The following is a 16,132-nucleotide window of genomic DNA, read 5'->3' on the forward strand; positions in this document are numbered from 1 at the left end:
CACCTCTAAAAGAAGTTATTCAGGAGACGGAAGATCCAATATTCTCGGTTATCTTCTTTTTCTTTCTTTTTTTTCATCTCCTTCAATTCGAGCTTTAATTTATGATATAAATGTAGATTATATTGAAATACGCCAATGATATTGATTTTATTTTATACTTCTGTTTTAGAATAATTATGTAATTAAATAATAATTGTCTTTTCGATCTCAGAATGTTATAGTTTTTTCAAAGTTTGGAATTTTCTGAATATTTTCATCATCATCATCATCATCATCATCATCATCATCATCATCATCATCATCATCATCATCATCATCATCATCATCATCATCAGTGGCGCTACAACCCGCTACAGGTCTTGGCCTACTCCAGTATTCGCCTCCATTCGTCTCTGTCTTCCGCCCTCGCTTTCCAACCTCTGGCTTCAATCACTTGTGCGTCCTTGTCAACACCGTCCATCCAGCGCAGTCTCGGCCTTCCTGGTCTTCGCCTCCCTTCCATCCTGTACAGCATGAGTCTCCTTGGTGGGTATGTCTCATCTGCCCGAATAAGGTGGCCAGCCCATCGCAGTCTACCAATTTTGATCATTTTGACCTGAATATTTTAGATTGATTTAATTCAATTTAGAAGTATTTTTTCAATTTAAAAATGATTTTTGTGTGTTTTGAATTGTAAATTGAGTGTGTAACTGAAGAATGTTGAAGTGACACATAACCTAGTGCTACATTTGGACTGTTCTATAAATTAGAATTGGAACAGTTTTGGACGTACGTCTGTGGTATTTTTCTGTAAGTTGTGTAATTCTGAATGATTAAATAAATAAATAAGAAATAATTCAAACAACTAGTAGTTCTGTGAACAGTGGACCTCGAGCAGTTATAAACAGGTTTGATGGTCGATATGCCAACCCAATTAGCCAATCGGAGAAAATTAAGTCGTGTAGTGTCGGCTCGAAATCGTCAGGTGTGAACACGGCCAATGACTGATTGAGTTGACGTATTGACAATGCCAATCATCTGTTGAAAGCAGAATCTGAAAGCAGTATTCAGTTGTAATCACCATACGCTAATTTCCTGCATACTTCATTACGTTTGATGATTTCAAGACTTATTTTTTTCTTAAAAATTTATTCCAATTATGATAGACCTACTTTAATATTTCATTAGATTGAAAAAATGATTAAATTACTATGTTTTCCATTATCATAGTATGTCAATAATTAAAATCTGATTTGTATTCCATATTATTATGAATTCAATCTTGTTCTTGAACTATAGACAATGGCGGCGAATCACGTATAAATCCTATGTTTAGTAACAGATTATGCATACAGTAATATTAATTCTTCTCCTTTCATAATATTATTATCCTTAAAAATCAAAATTTCAAAAAAACTTTACACAAAAATCGACACGCAATTCAAAAAGGAACATTCCTTTCAAATACCATAGAAAAGCTCGGTCGATTATGTGAATGAACATTAATAAGATAAATCAATAATTGAACAGGAGTTAGCGAGTTCCTACTTTTGACTCAAGGCCAAAATCGTTGTCCATCTGTTTGTATGTTCTACATTAACTTACGTAAGCTATCAACCAGCTTCAAATTTTGAACATATATTCTTCGAACTTTTTTAGCGTAGGAAATACAAGAATGACGCATCATCACATCAGAACTACCGAACAGATTAATTTGAAATTTTGCAAGATTATTCTTCTTAGTTTACCGAGGCCAATTCCAGATTACTGAAGTTTCCAGTTTGTTATACTTAGTTGAGAGTGGTCATAGATAAAATGGTGTAACGGTTTCGATTCAACAGAAACTGAATGTATGCAGTACTCAGGAGAATTAGAAATAAATTCATTTCTCAACCATTCAAAGTATTCCTAAATTCATATTTTATATGTCTTTAAGATCTTTTATACTTTTTTCATCAGTTCTGAATTGGGGAATATCGTGATTTTGATAAGATTATCAGTCAGATCACCGCCTGCAATGAACGTTGAAAAAGAGGCGCGTATGACGGACGTACGCCTTGGTTGAAAAACTATCAGAGGCCAGAAATAACTCCAGGAAAATCATAAACATTTCATCGAGAAAAATCTACATCGGTTTCTGTGTATTATGAATATCGTGAACATTGCTAAGGCTAGGCGCACACCATTTAGTCAAGACAAGACAAGACATGATCAGACACGTTCAGTCACAATACTTCACATAGCTGCTTGTGACGCAACTCACTCTGATTAGTCATTGCAATTAGACATGTCTTCATAAGTAACTATGTGAAGTATTGTGACTGAACGTGTCTGATCATGTCTTGTCTAGTCTTGACTAAATGGTGTGCGCCTAGCTTAATGGAATGAATTGACGACATCGCCATATTAGTCAGTCTAACAGACATCACATTAATTAATAGTGAGGTCCACGTTATAATGGCAGTGTTTGATTAGCAATGGTATTGCTATCATTCAACAAAGCGGATAGCGCTATCTCTTTCTCACTTTGCTCTGTGCCAAATCGTCTTTTAACATTGTGGAATCAATTATTAATAAACAAAATATTAAATCTTAATTATGTAAATTCATTATGAAATCAATAAAAAATATAATTCATTGCTTGATGAAATATAATTGATAATTATAAACTAGAATGAACAGTTAATATTACATCAATGAACCTGTATCAGCTACCGTCTATGGAAGGCATTGGACAAGACAGAGGTTTGACAACGTTTTTCTCCTATCTTTCTCCACTGCCATTATAACGTGGACCTCACTAAAGAAAGATATAGTTTGGAGGAGTTAAGGATCATCTGCTGGAGTTGTACAATGTTTGCAAAAATGTTGCTCCTTTCACCATTCAACTCCCTCCTACCCCTCTCCACACGGACATACACAAGTAGCGCCCAGCGGTCAAATGGGAGTGATACATGGCTCCCTTAAACAAGTACACTGTCCACGTAGTGACGTCATCACTGCCAGTCCCATTATTTGTCCCGCTCCCACTTTCTCACTGCCGAAGAGATAACGGTATATATGCTTTTCGATAACCATAGGCTGTATAACAACCATTCCTCCCTATTCGCCTTATCCGTTCAACCTAGACCTCCTGCTAAATTATCAAGAAATAAGGCCAGCAGGCTTGCTTCGCTCGCCTGTATTTTTCATAAGTACTTTAAGGCTTGATTGAATCGGCGGTTGATTTGAACTGTGCACCCTTCGGTTGCATAAAAAGGAATAAAAAATGAAGTGATAAAGAAGATATCATGATAACTTTTGTAAGACTAGTTCTTTCTGTAATTTTCTAAAAAAAGATGAAGGAGTACAATTTTTTCCCTTTTTTATAAAAATGAATAGAAAATGGAGTGATAAAACACCATGATTAAGAAGATATCATGATAGTTTTTGTAATGGAGTCTAGTTCTTTCTGTAATTTTCTAAAAAAATATATGAAGGAGTGAGACAATTTTTTTGAACAACGAACTCAATCTGCATAATGGTTCAAATTAATAATTTTTTTCACATTATCTCTGTCATAAAGACAAATGTAATGAAAAATCTAAACATTAGAATGAATGATAGAGACAATATGTTGCTTAAACGAATTTGACAGTGATCATTCATTGAAGATGATTCTTAATGAATGATTGATCGTACACTAATAGTTCTAGCCCAATCTTCTATTATCAATTCGAATGGAATTACAGGTTAGAAATCTGTATCTCATCAAGTACGCTAATACGTTGTCATAATAAAACGTATTGTAGTGTTTTGCTTGAAGCATCCTTAGGATACTGTAGTGAATTTGAATTTCGCTCCTTCAGTCGGGGAACGTAATGTCGGCTGCTGAGAGCGAAATGGCATCACTCGTGATGACGTCACGGACGTTCACTTTGTTACGTTCAATCTGTGAGTGGCCAAACACATTCTGACCGCTGGGCGCAATCGGCAGATTCCCCTCCACACACCTAGTTCACTTTCCATAACCACCACAAGTGCATTGGCAAACAATAAGGAATCTGTGTCACATTCAAACGTCTCACTTTCTCCCACTCACACTCTCTCTCTCTCGCACGCACTTCTCTTCCTCCTTCTTGCAATTTTTCACTAACCCCACACCTACCGTTAAATTATACTTTAGTGACAAATATTAAACAGTTCCAAACTTTTCACCAATGATATTGATAATTATAATACGAAAATCCTATATATATATAATCTATTTATATATTTGAAGTGACGATAATTAGCAGAAGAAGAAAATGAAATACGAATAAACGACTGCACTGGAGATAGAACCATAGAAATGAAAAGGGTTGGAGAAATAAGAAGAATTTGCCTTTCTATATTTATTGTACCATTCCTGTCCTTGATATCTTGTACTTTTTATGTGATTTGAACCACATAATCAGCTTTTAAATATATTTTATTTATTTATTTTCTTTACATACAAAGACTGGCAGAAATCCAAACAGTTTTCTTATTTATACTGTATTGTAAAATATTTTTATTTTGCATTAAATTTCCATAGAACAAGAATATATCAAACAAAAATTTGTAGTACACGGGAGGACAACGTTTTGGAAAGGACTAGTAAGGTTGAAAAAATGGAAGCGGAGGAAGAGAAAGAATATAAGAAAGAGAAAACAGAAGCAGAGAGAAGGAGAACATTTAATAAAAAGGGGAAACAGAAAAACGAAAAGAAATCGCAGAAAAAGGAGAACGAGGAGAAAAAGAAGAAAAGAAGGAAGAAAATTACGAAGAAGAATAAGAAGAGAATAATATTAGCAAATTTGATAATACTCTAATGACTCATTCATCTTGATTCATTATGTTTATTAGTTGTAGTTTGACAATAAACATCCTGTTTCAATTTGAGTGGTGGAGGAATAGGACGAGGAGGAGGAGGTGGATGAGGAGGAGGATGAGGGGAAGGAGGAGCGGAGAAAAAGGAGGTGAACAGTACTGAATAAAGGAGAAGACAAATAAAAGAACGAACAACAGGAAGCCAGTTGTTCTGTGTTTCGAACTACAAGTGAAAGGGAAGCCTGTTATGGCAGAACTGTGGAGGGGAATCTGCCGACTGCGCCCAGCGGCCAGAATATGTTTGGCCACTCACATATTGAACGGAACAAAGTGAACGTCCGTGACGTCATCACGAATGACGTCATTTCGCTCTCACTAGCAGCTAACATTAGGTTCCTCGACTGAAGGAGCGAAATTCTCACTACAGTATCCTAAGGAAGCTTCAAGCAAAACACTACTGTATTAAAACATTAATGAAATACAGATTTCCATCTTATAATTCCATTCTTATTGATATTAGAAGATTGGGCTAGAACCAAAAAGGATATTGTAATTAATAACTCATAAATGATTATGAATATTTCATTTTTTATTGTGATAAAAAGCGTATTTCATTGTAATTAGGGAATCAAATCTTTACATAATTAAAAATCAATGTAGAATTTTTTCAACTTCATTCAATTTCTCACAGAATTTTCCGACTTTCGATGTTATTTTTAAATGATTGAGAAAAAATGAGTAGCCCCTACCAAGATACCAAGAAAGTGGATATTGAAGATAGCTTATCAAACAAATACCTCATAAATAAGAAGTTGGTGGTAGTTGAACGAGCGTTTGCTCACTCAAATTAAAATTGAATTTTAGGCGAGCGATGCGAGCCTGCCACAAAGTATCTATATATAAGACTGTGTAATGACCCCGTAAACAATGAACTTGTGTATGGGAGCCAAGTATCACTCCTATTTGACCGCTGGGCGCAATAGGTGTATGTCTTGATGAGGAAGTGTTGTGTAGTGTGGAGGAAGGAGAGAGCCGAGACAAGTAAGAGACAAACAAGGACAGAGAGGGAGCGAAACTCGATAATGCACCAGTGAAAGGTGCAATGGAATGGATGGTGGAGGGGCGGATGCTGAATGACCTTCCAAACGTCCTTGTTCAGAGAGAAGACTTGTTAAGTACTGGAACATTGAAATAATTCAAGCAGCCAACAAAAAATACACATAAATTTGAAATGAAAGCACTATAAAATAAAAGAAATAAATAATTCGAAATACGAATTCGATTGCAAGCTACCAACGTGAGATACACTTCAAACAGAAGTAAGATTTACTCTATTGTTCCTCACTAGTGAACCCCCCTGGCTGGAGAACTCGCTCATAATACTGCTGATATTGTCAGCTGTTCTGTTGAAAGCAGTGGTAAGTCAGAAGAAATAGTTCAAGTAGAATTGATTTATTGATTCCATGTATCATTTTCTGCAATCAATAATCCAGATAAAAGCTGATTTTATGTTGTATCTCAATAATAACAGCACAATCAATTTATAAAACTAATATTATTACAAACGTACACATAATTTAAGAAACGTCAAGTTAAATAAATGACAGCTTATGCTTACATTAATGGAATTTTTCAATTTTTGCTGGCTGAAGTTTTAAAAACTTTCCTTTTATTGTCACTGCCTCCTGCCCAACGATAAAAATGTACTAGGTATCACTCTTGTGTGAAACAATTTTTCCGTTTCCTTTTATTTCATTCCTTTCCATTAAATATTTGTTATTTTCCCTTTTTTTATTAATTTTCTAAAAATCTCTGAAATCTTATGTATAGCCTATTTCTTATTTTCTTTTTGCAATTTGTATTCGTTTTATTTCATCTTATACTAAGAATCTTTGAAGTGTAATATTTATTTTGTTCTAAGTTTATTCATCTTTTGTAACTCGTTTTTTTTCTGTAACTGGGCACCCCCCCCCCGAAAAACCTTCTGGTTTGGCAGGACCCTCAATTGTTTGATTGAGAATAAAAATTTTGATTTGATTCGATTCTGCTTGTAAATATAAGGCCTATATATTATGTGTTGAGAATTTGAAGTTGATTGATTGAAATACAAACAGACCCACATACCCGGAAACCGAGTACGACTCGCGCCTGAAATCAAAAGTAAGAGCTCGCAACGCTCGTTCAAAAATATTGCGCACGGTCTGGGAGCACGAAAAAGTGGTGAATTGTTCAATCTGGTGCAGATTGTTCCCATGGAGCATCACTATAGATCTTCGGTTCAAGTTTTTGCGCGCACTTTTGAAATTAATTTCCACCAAAGAGTGTCGTAGAGAAACTGCGTAAATTAGCAAAGGCCGCTGTAGTGTATCATCAAAATAATTATATTTCAATTATGAAATTAATTTTATGATTTAAAGCAATAGTACAAATTCAAATCAAGTAGCTGGTGCTGGTGTACGCGAATATTCCATAACATTTATATGTTGGCTATAACAGATCAAAGAATACTTTATAGGTTCTATATTGTAAATGGAAACATTTTATTATTGTTATTATCATTATGTTGTCAGGACAGGTTTATTTTTCATAATAGTTCAATAGACAATATTTTTTAAAAGTGGAGGAAGCAGAAGATAGCTTGTAAATACGCATGCGCAGAGAAGCAAGCAGACTACAAGTCAATCGCTCAATGAGAGCTCTTTAAATGTGAACTGTCACAATTAACCAGGCTTCGTCTGTGGGGCAGGAATTTGTTACAGGAACTAGTTTCTGGTACAGAATCTGTCAAAATTGTTCCCATGGGACGCGGAACTTTTTACCGGGTAAATCGGACAATTTACCACGTTTCATGTTCCCAGAACGGGCCCATTGTAGTGTGTAGATGCTTCCCATTCAAGCAATGCTGAAAGTCCAAAATGTATCCGACAATTATAGTGCAACCAGGAATCAGTGCAGCCAGTAGGGTAGGCTGCTGGCAGTGTCCAATCAGAGGCACAAAACTTTGTTTCACAAAACACAACATCATCTGTCAATTAGAGTCTATTGCAGAGAAGAGAGGTTACAAGTTATACAGTAACTCGATATTCCTTCCCTGTTTAGCAGCACTGAAAAGTTTCTGGTGACTAGAAAAATGAGATAGATCTGAAAAATAAATAATAGGTGTTTCTATAAAAGCGGTCGCGAGAGTCTACGAGATCAAGAAACAAAATAGAGCTACATATATATAGGAGCACAGATTGAGATTGAGAGAGACAGACAGAGAGAGAGAGAGAGAGGAGAGAGAGAGAGAGAGAGAGAGAGATAGTGTGTGACAGAGAGGCAGCGAGTGATTATGACAGAGCCGAGCGGATTGTGGTGTGGTTAAATGGAACAAGAAATTACGGCCAAGGACGTCTGTGCGGTTATAAAACGGATCAGCTGACAGACAAGCTTGGTGACGAGAGGGGGAGAGCAATAGCACAGTGACAAGGAGAGAGAACAATAACTCAGTTAGCTTGGCCGAGAAACCGTATCAAATGTTATGTGCCTTATTCACTCTCTCCGTATCACACAAGCCGTGTATCAGACGAGTAACACCTCGTCTGTTGTATTGTTCTGTAGATAAGTACATTATTATAAAAAATATTCTATACAGTTTTTTTATTATTAAAATCAGGGAGACAGTTATGTGTTTTATCTTATTGATTCTCTCCCAATCATTCATCTGATGATGTAATTGGGTAAAAGGAATGAAAATATAATATATTATTTAGAATTAAAGTGAATTATAAAAACAAGCTACAAACTATGTATAAATCATCCATTGGCAAGAACGTTCTCACCGTCAATATTACTAGAAGATATCAGAGATAAATTCTGTGGGTAGATGACGAAAGCTGATGAGACACATTTTTGGCCAAATTGAGTTCTGCATATTGATGTGTTCAGAAAATTTAGATCTATAAGATGATATAACTAGATATGTTGTAGGCTATCTCTGTAAATAGCTGAGATGTAGTCCTTGCTCAAACCTGATAGAACATTTTCTTCCAATCCCTAAGATGACAAATATAAGTACATATCTACACTCTACTACCGGGTTGTATAATAAACCAATTATCAAAAGATGGCAAAATTTGATAAGTGGTTGTACTGGTAGGCTATTATAAAATCTGAAAATGAATAACATAAATTGAGAACTAAATTAACCCATACAACTTAGCAAACAGTTTAAGTTAGATTACCTTAATTAATACTTGTACATAATACCAATTAATTGATGAAAAGATATATTCAAATTTGTAAATAATAGATTTTTAACATATTTCCTATACTGTTCCTAACATTGTGACTTGAAACATTTGGCAGATGGCAAAACATGATAACTATGACATCACTTGCAAAAGTAGGCTACTTAATAGTTTATAAATTTTTTATTCCTTAATATTTCATATTATTGAATAGTCAAAGATCAGCTGATTATATTAGTGTGAAATGTGTAAGAAAAAAATATGATAGCTGATTTTAGCAGCAATACCAAACTTTCGAATTACTCTCCTGAAAAGTTTACTAATCATAACTTATCAGCTTGTGCTATCTACCCACAAAATTATAATTATTATTTTTCACTGAATTATTATTATTTACTAAATAATAATAATAATTTATCTCTGATAACTTCTAATAATATTGACGGTGAAAACGTTTTTGCCAATGGATGATTTATACATAGTTTGAAGCCTGTTTTTATAATTCACGTTTAATTCTAAATATTTACAAAAGTTCGTATTTTATGTTTTCCAAACACTTCTGTTGTGTAGGATTGTGCTATAATATATTATATTTCTTGAATATATTTTTATTTTTTCTTACTTTCTGAGTAAGTAATTTGATGTGAAATTGGTTTGTGTGCCACAGTTTTTCAAAATAAATTTGATTGTTTGAAAAAGGGACATTCATTTTGAATCACTCAGTATTTTCCTGTATAATTGGACACTAAAAGAATGTATAGTTATAGGTCTCTGGGAAAATTGAAAAAAAAAAATGCAAATCCTCATTTGGTAGACTATCACATTCTCTTTGCTAGAACTGAGCAGTTAGGTCAGTCTTTACATAGACAGAACTATGAGTCTAGTCAAGGTTGCGAGGCAAGAGTCACTCACGAATTCTATGATAGGGAAAACTACCCTCCACCAACAAGGCCGAATGTCCCACTACGCATGCTAGACCAGTGCCTAGGGTGACACGTTATCAAAGGCTCCGAAATACAAAAGTTGAGCTGTTCTCCTACTGTATTACTTTCCAATATTAAGGCCAAAAATATTTTTCAACTATTTCCTTTCAGAAACCGTTTATTTCACCAAACATGAAGATTTTTCATCAAGAAGGAAAAAATGTGACAATTTTCCAAACGCTCATAAAAAGTTAATAATCGTCGAACAAATGAACAAAAATCTGAAAACTAAGGTCGGTATAAGAAAATTTCACTGGACATTTTTAGCAAATTTCAATTGAAATCTATGGTTTTCGCCTGTTACACCTTTCGTGGGACACCCTGTATAATGAATGTATTTCTCACTTCGATGTTCAAGCATGTTCCTCCAATCGATTGCATGGCCAATTATGAAAAATGTAATCTAAATACAACTACTGTACTAACAGTATTTAATGGATGTCTATTCCAACAGAGAAATGAGTAAGAGAAAGATAATTAATGTGTGATACGACAATTAAGAATACAATGTGTTTGGCACTGGATGCTAATTTCTAGATCTTTAGAATTTAGTCCAAGTAGTCTTTTAAGCCATTGCTCCCAGTTCGTAAATAAAAATGAGAAGTGAATGCAAGAGAGATGGAAGATTAGTGAGAGAAAGGAATAAAAGCAGCATGGACGATTTGCCAAAATCTCTCACCTGTTTAAGAATGTGGACTTCTTTTTCGAGAATTTCAGGTTTTTATAATCACACAAAAATTAATTCTTATATTATTTTATCATCAGATAAAGACATGCGTTTGAAACAATCCGTGGAGTTTAATAGCCGGATCACACTTAGGGCGGTTGCAGACGAACCACAATCGCATGTTGGATGTGCGACATACTGTACCACAGTACAATACGACTACGCAGAGAGTCTTTCACATTATATTCGAGAAAACGCTTATTAGTGCAACAGTGATGTTATGCAATGTAGCAGGTTGTAGGTTTATGTTGAGGTGATTTCATTATAGTGTTTTCATAGTGATGACATTTGTAGAACCAATATCGATAATGTGGATTCTTTCCATAATTTAAAAAACTATTTGAAATTGTCAAACTCCACTTTAATAAACACAAAGTTTACCGGACATGAAACCATGGTAGGCTACACTAATCTGACAATAAAGCGCAGACAATTGAGTTAGCTTAGCAATAAACTAATTAATAAATCTCATCCCCAGTAACAGAGTTGATATTTTTTCCCTGTGGGCAGGTGAAGGATGGGAACGGAAGTCATAGACTGGATCGTTGAAAACCTTTTCTTTGACATCAGTAACAAATTGTAATTCATTTTCAATGAAAAAATAGTAATAATAGTAGTAATAAAAATAAAAATAATAATAAATTCTGCATGACTAAGCACATAGGAAGTCCGTATTGAGATGTGAATGAAAAAATTGATTGTCAGATGAATTTCATGATTCACCAAATAAAGTGATGTGTGACATGAGATACACTGATTTTTTGGCGGTACGAAGTTCGCAGGGCCAGCTAGTGTTTTTATAAAAATCCTTATATTTAATTTTGGGCCAGCTAGTGTTTTTATAAAAATCCTTACATTTAATTTTAATCCTCACATTCCTCATTATCATATTTTATTTGATAAATATTTTTTTTATAAATAAAGAGCATGAACTAAAGAATTACAGATACCATGCATTATGATTACTGATAACATTTTTCTTATTAGGGTTTGAATGAATACTTGAAAGCAAAAATAATAATACCCTTGATGGAGGATAAAATTCTCATCGAGCATTGACTGTAAGATAACGGATTCAATTTGAGGTAGGCTGCCCAGGCTGGGTAAGCGAATAGGAAAAATTTCATAGGTAATGTTACTTGTACAAGAGTACAACCATTACAGTGGAGCTTCCAATCTAAAATAAGTTTGACACAAATGCGGCATATGACATACAAGAGAATCTTTCGTTTCTCACTCTCACTCACTCTCTCTCTCTCTCTCCCTCAAGCTCCCTCTCACCGTGGCTAGGAAACGGGAGTCGGACTTCTAAATTTAAAACAACCCACCAAATCTGTCAGGACTAGTAACTTATTATAGACATTGTTGCTAAATTTAACAAACGGTTAACCTCTGAGATCGGCATTTTTCTATTCAAGATTCAATCTTTTACTCAGACTACAATCAGTTTCAAGAGAGGCTAAGAACACAATAAACTCTTCAGTCAAATTCGATGAAATAGATAAGCAATGAACATCCCACTCACGAGAAAACATTGAAGATAAATAAAAGCAATCAAGATAATATAAGAGGTAATCTATAATATAATAAAGGAAATAAATGGCTTATACACGTACGGGAATGGAATTTCAGAAATGACGCATTATCACGTTTCATCTTCTCAACTGAGCTATAATGTAAGCTGAGACACAAGTGAGCGAGAGTAGCGATTTTGAACATTAGTTGACTTACCCCCTCATTTCCTAGGAACTGGATTGTTGGCGCTTTTGAACAATTATTCTGAAACAAGAAGAATTGCAATCAGCAGGTTACACTAACAATAACTATCAACCTATAAAGACAAACATACAATAAGTATAACCATAGAGGGGACACAGCATAAGAAGATATCCCATGGTATAGGGCGTTTATGTTCTACATTTCGCTGTTAACTCAAACCGATAGTCCTAGTTCGTGAAACTAAGTGACGGTGGTAGTCTCTCATACCGTACTGTGCAGTTATTTTTTACTCTCACCCGGCCAAAACAGTAATAATAGACAGTAGTCTACAGTAATCGGATTGAGTTAACGAAAAATAGGCTTGAAATTTGGAACATAAACTTCCTATACCATAGAATATCTTATGATATCTTTCCTCTATGTTTAATTAGTTTTGAAATATCAAAATTTAAAATTATTAGTTTAGTCATTAGTTTTGAAGAGAAAATTGGACTTTTTGAAGTGCAAAGTGGAATCATAACCTCATTCTTTTTGAAACTCTTATTTGTAAAAATTTGGGAGAAGACAGTTTTGGGCTATGCCTGTTGTCTTCTCCCAATCATAATTGTAATTATGATTTGTGACTGTCAATGAAATAAATAATGTTTTTTGTTTTGAAAAGGCCTTCAAAATTATGTACCACACTATAGAAATTGGTGTTTAAATTTAAAATATTCGATTTACTACCCCTAAAACACCCCCTTATGAGGGGTTTAAATTCAGTTGTACGTCAAAAGGTAGAGTATTCGACCAATAACTTATTCTGAAAGTTACACAGTATTATAAATCTACAACAGTCTTCAACTTATTGAAGGGTTCCCATACATTATCACTCACTCTGTATATACGTTTCTTTCCAAAATTTGTCCGTATAGGTTTATATATAGGTATAACTGATATAAAAGGTTTATATATACATATATCATACATATATGAGTCACTCTGTATAAACAACAGACAATAATCATGATGATAATATTACCAAGGTAACTGATATAAAAGCAGCTACTCATATCTTTTTACATAACGTGGAGAGTGAAGGAGTTTTGGTTGAATATTTCATAGAATAATTGTCATCATTCAATATTGAACTGTTCACTAATTTTGGGCAATAGATGACAAGGCGTGATAAAAGTTGAGGCCAATTTATTGTTTGTCAGACGCAGAGTATGAATAAAATATGAAACAATAACAACCTTAATAAGATATTCGACGGAGAATCGTATCTGGACTATTTCTGGTTCAATAATTACCTACCAACTCAGAAAAAAAGCAGTAAACTAGATAGGTATCCAGAAACTCCGAACATTTTCATAATATAAATGATTTATGCGATGACCTGAGTGGAATCTCAATCAAAAACCACTAAAACGAATTAATCGAAGATTGACCGAATACGCGAATTTATATTGAACGAAGGTGAATCAAATAAAAACCTTAAAAGTGCTGTAAAGTTCCGAGAAGTTGTAGGATTGATCCGGCAGTTGGCAGGGATGTTCGTTGAAGCTCACACAATGACTACCAGCTGGTGGATCAGTGACTTTGGTATAGTGAGGTCCACGTTATAATGGCAGTGGAGAAATATAGGAGAAAAACGTTGCCGATCCTCGGTCTTGTCAATGCCTTCTATAGACGGTAGCTGATACGGGTTATTCATGTAATTTCAAAGGTTCATTCTCGTTTAAAATAATCAATTATATTTTATTAAGCAAGAAATTAAATTTTTCAATAATTTCATAATAATGAATTTTCATAATTAAGATAAAATATTTTGTTAATTAATTATTGATTCTACATTGTTAAAAGACGATCTGGCAACAGAGCAAAGCGATAAAGAAATGGCGCTATCCGCTTTGTCGAATGATGGACAAGGATAGCAATATCATTGCTAATCAAACACTGCCATTATAATTATCGTGGACCTCACTATACAGACAATTGGCGGTGACTTCAGTTATAATATGGCCACCCCAGTATCAATATGCACCGCGTTAGAACAGCTATCAGTCATTCGTTTCCCGGTAAATGTAGGTATCAAACTATACCTCACTAATGTTAGTTTGACACCTTCATTTACCAAGAAACGAATGACTGATAGCTGTTCTAACTCTGTGCACATTGATAATATTATTCTGGAGAATAAGGTGGGTGAATGAGACATTTGAATTTGATATTCTGGATAGTTTGAACTGAGAGACGGGTCCGTATGTGGTCTGGCTTTGTCATGCTGTAACAAAACACCTAAAGTGTGATGTCCTCGCCATTTACTTCTGATTTTGGGCCAGAGTTGATTTTTCAAGAAATATGAATGAGGAGTACTGTTTATTGTCATTCCCCTGTCAATGTAATGCTCCAAAATTAATCCGTTTACTTCACAGAAGAGAGTCAGCAAGAGTTTTCCAGCTGATTGCTGAGTTGGGATATTTTTGGGGGGTTGGGCGATGAGCAATGGCTCCATTCCTTACTTGCTCTTTTTGTTTCTGGTTGATGGTAATGTTTGTTTCTGGACAAACATGAATCACCATAATGTACTGACATCCTGCAATGAATTTCCATTAGAAAAACCTCACTATACAGACAACTGGCGGTGACTTCAGTTACAATTTAGCCGCCCCATTATCAATGTGCACCGCGTTAGAACAGCTATCAGTCATTCGTTTCCTGGTAAATGAAGGTGTCAAAACTAACTTTAGTGAGGTATAGTTTGATAACTACAGTTACCATTGAATATGAAAAGTCGTTGATTATTGATAAAATGATGGCTGAAATCAATCAAATGTTTGTCTGTATAATTTTGTTATTAATAACAACTTTAATTCATTTTAAGCTTGATAATCCAATTGAAAATTAATTATCGATAATTTATTCAAATTAAAAATTGAATAAATCCATTTAATTCGAAAATTTGAATAATTTTGAGTAAATCTTAATTTCTGAATCATTTTTTAATCAATCAATTTATGAATGAAAAAATATTATTTGAAATAATGAATAATTAATAATATTCAAAATGTATAATTTAATGAGTTCTCATTCTTATTTATTTGAAAATCAGAAAGAATATAGATAGAACAAATTCGCATTCAAAATACACGCCAACAATGTCAACAGCTGATTGGCTGCAAGATAATACGCAGAGTATTAAGAGTACGCAAAGTAATACTTTGCGCACTAGAGCGGAAAAGTGATTCTTTGCGGCCTGCAATCAGTGCAGAAATGGTCACTTTTCAAGGTATCTGTAGGGAAAAATTATTTTCAGACTCTGAATTGAAAAGTGGAAAAATTTTATAATTTAAATTTATGTGAAATTGTATTTATTGCCAACCACATAATATACCTCATAAGAGAGGCTTTTGTTCTTTTAAGAATGTAAGTAAAGCTATATTATTATTATTATTATTATTATCATTATTATTATTATTATTGAACGTAATTGGTGCATATGGCCCTCAGATGAAAAGATTCCAGCTTAGAATCTTGGTCATCCTTCTCAGGTACTTTATTGAAAGCTCAGGTTAGTGCTTGATGGTGGGAAGAGTGATTTTCAAAGCAACTAAGCAAAGAATGATTATCAGCAGCGAGCAGAGCTGAAATGCAAAGAAGCCTAGTCTGATTCTTGCTGGCTG

General features: G+C 34.3%; 1 protein-coding gene across 1 annotated transcript in view; it reads right to left on the reverse strand.

Annotated features, from left to right (window-relative positions):
• Nucleotides 1–16,132, reverse strand: part of LOC111057838 (RNA polymerase II elongation factor Ell) — a 93,302-nt gene that overhangs the window by 35,751 nt on the left and 41,419 nt on the right. The window contains exon 2 of the mRNA XM_022345305.2: nucleotides 12,480–12,527. Coding sequence (XP_022200997.2) covers nucleotides 12,480–12,527 — 48 coding nt within the window. The remainder of the gene's footprint in view (nucleotides 1–12,479; nucleotides 12,528–16,132) is intronic.

The sequence above is a fragment of the Nilaparvata lugens genome, chromosome 9, assembly GCF_014356525.2.
Source record: "Nilaparvata lugens isolate BPH chromosome 9, ASM1435652v1, whole genome shotgun sequence".
Lineage (NCBI taxonomy): Eukaryota > Metazoa > Arthropoda > Insecta > Hemiptera > Delphacidae > Nilaparvata > Nilaparvata lugens.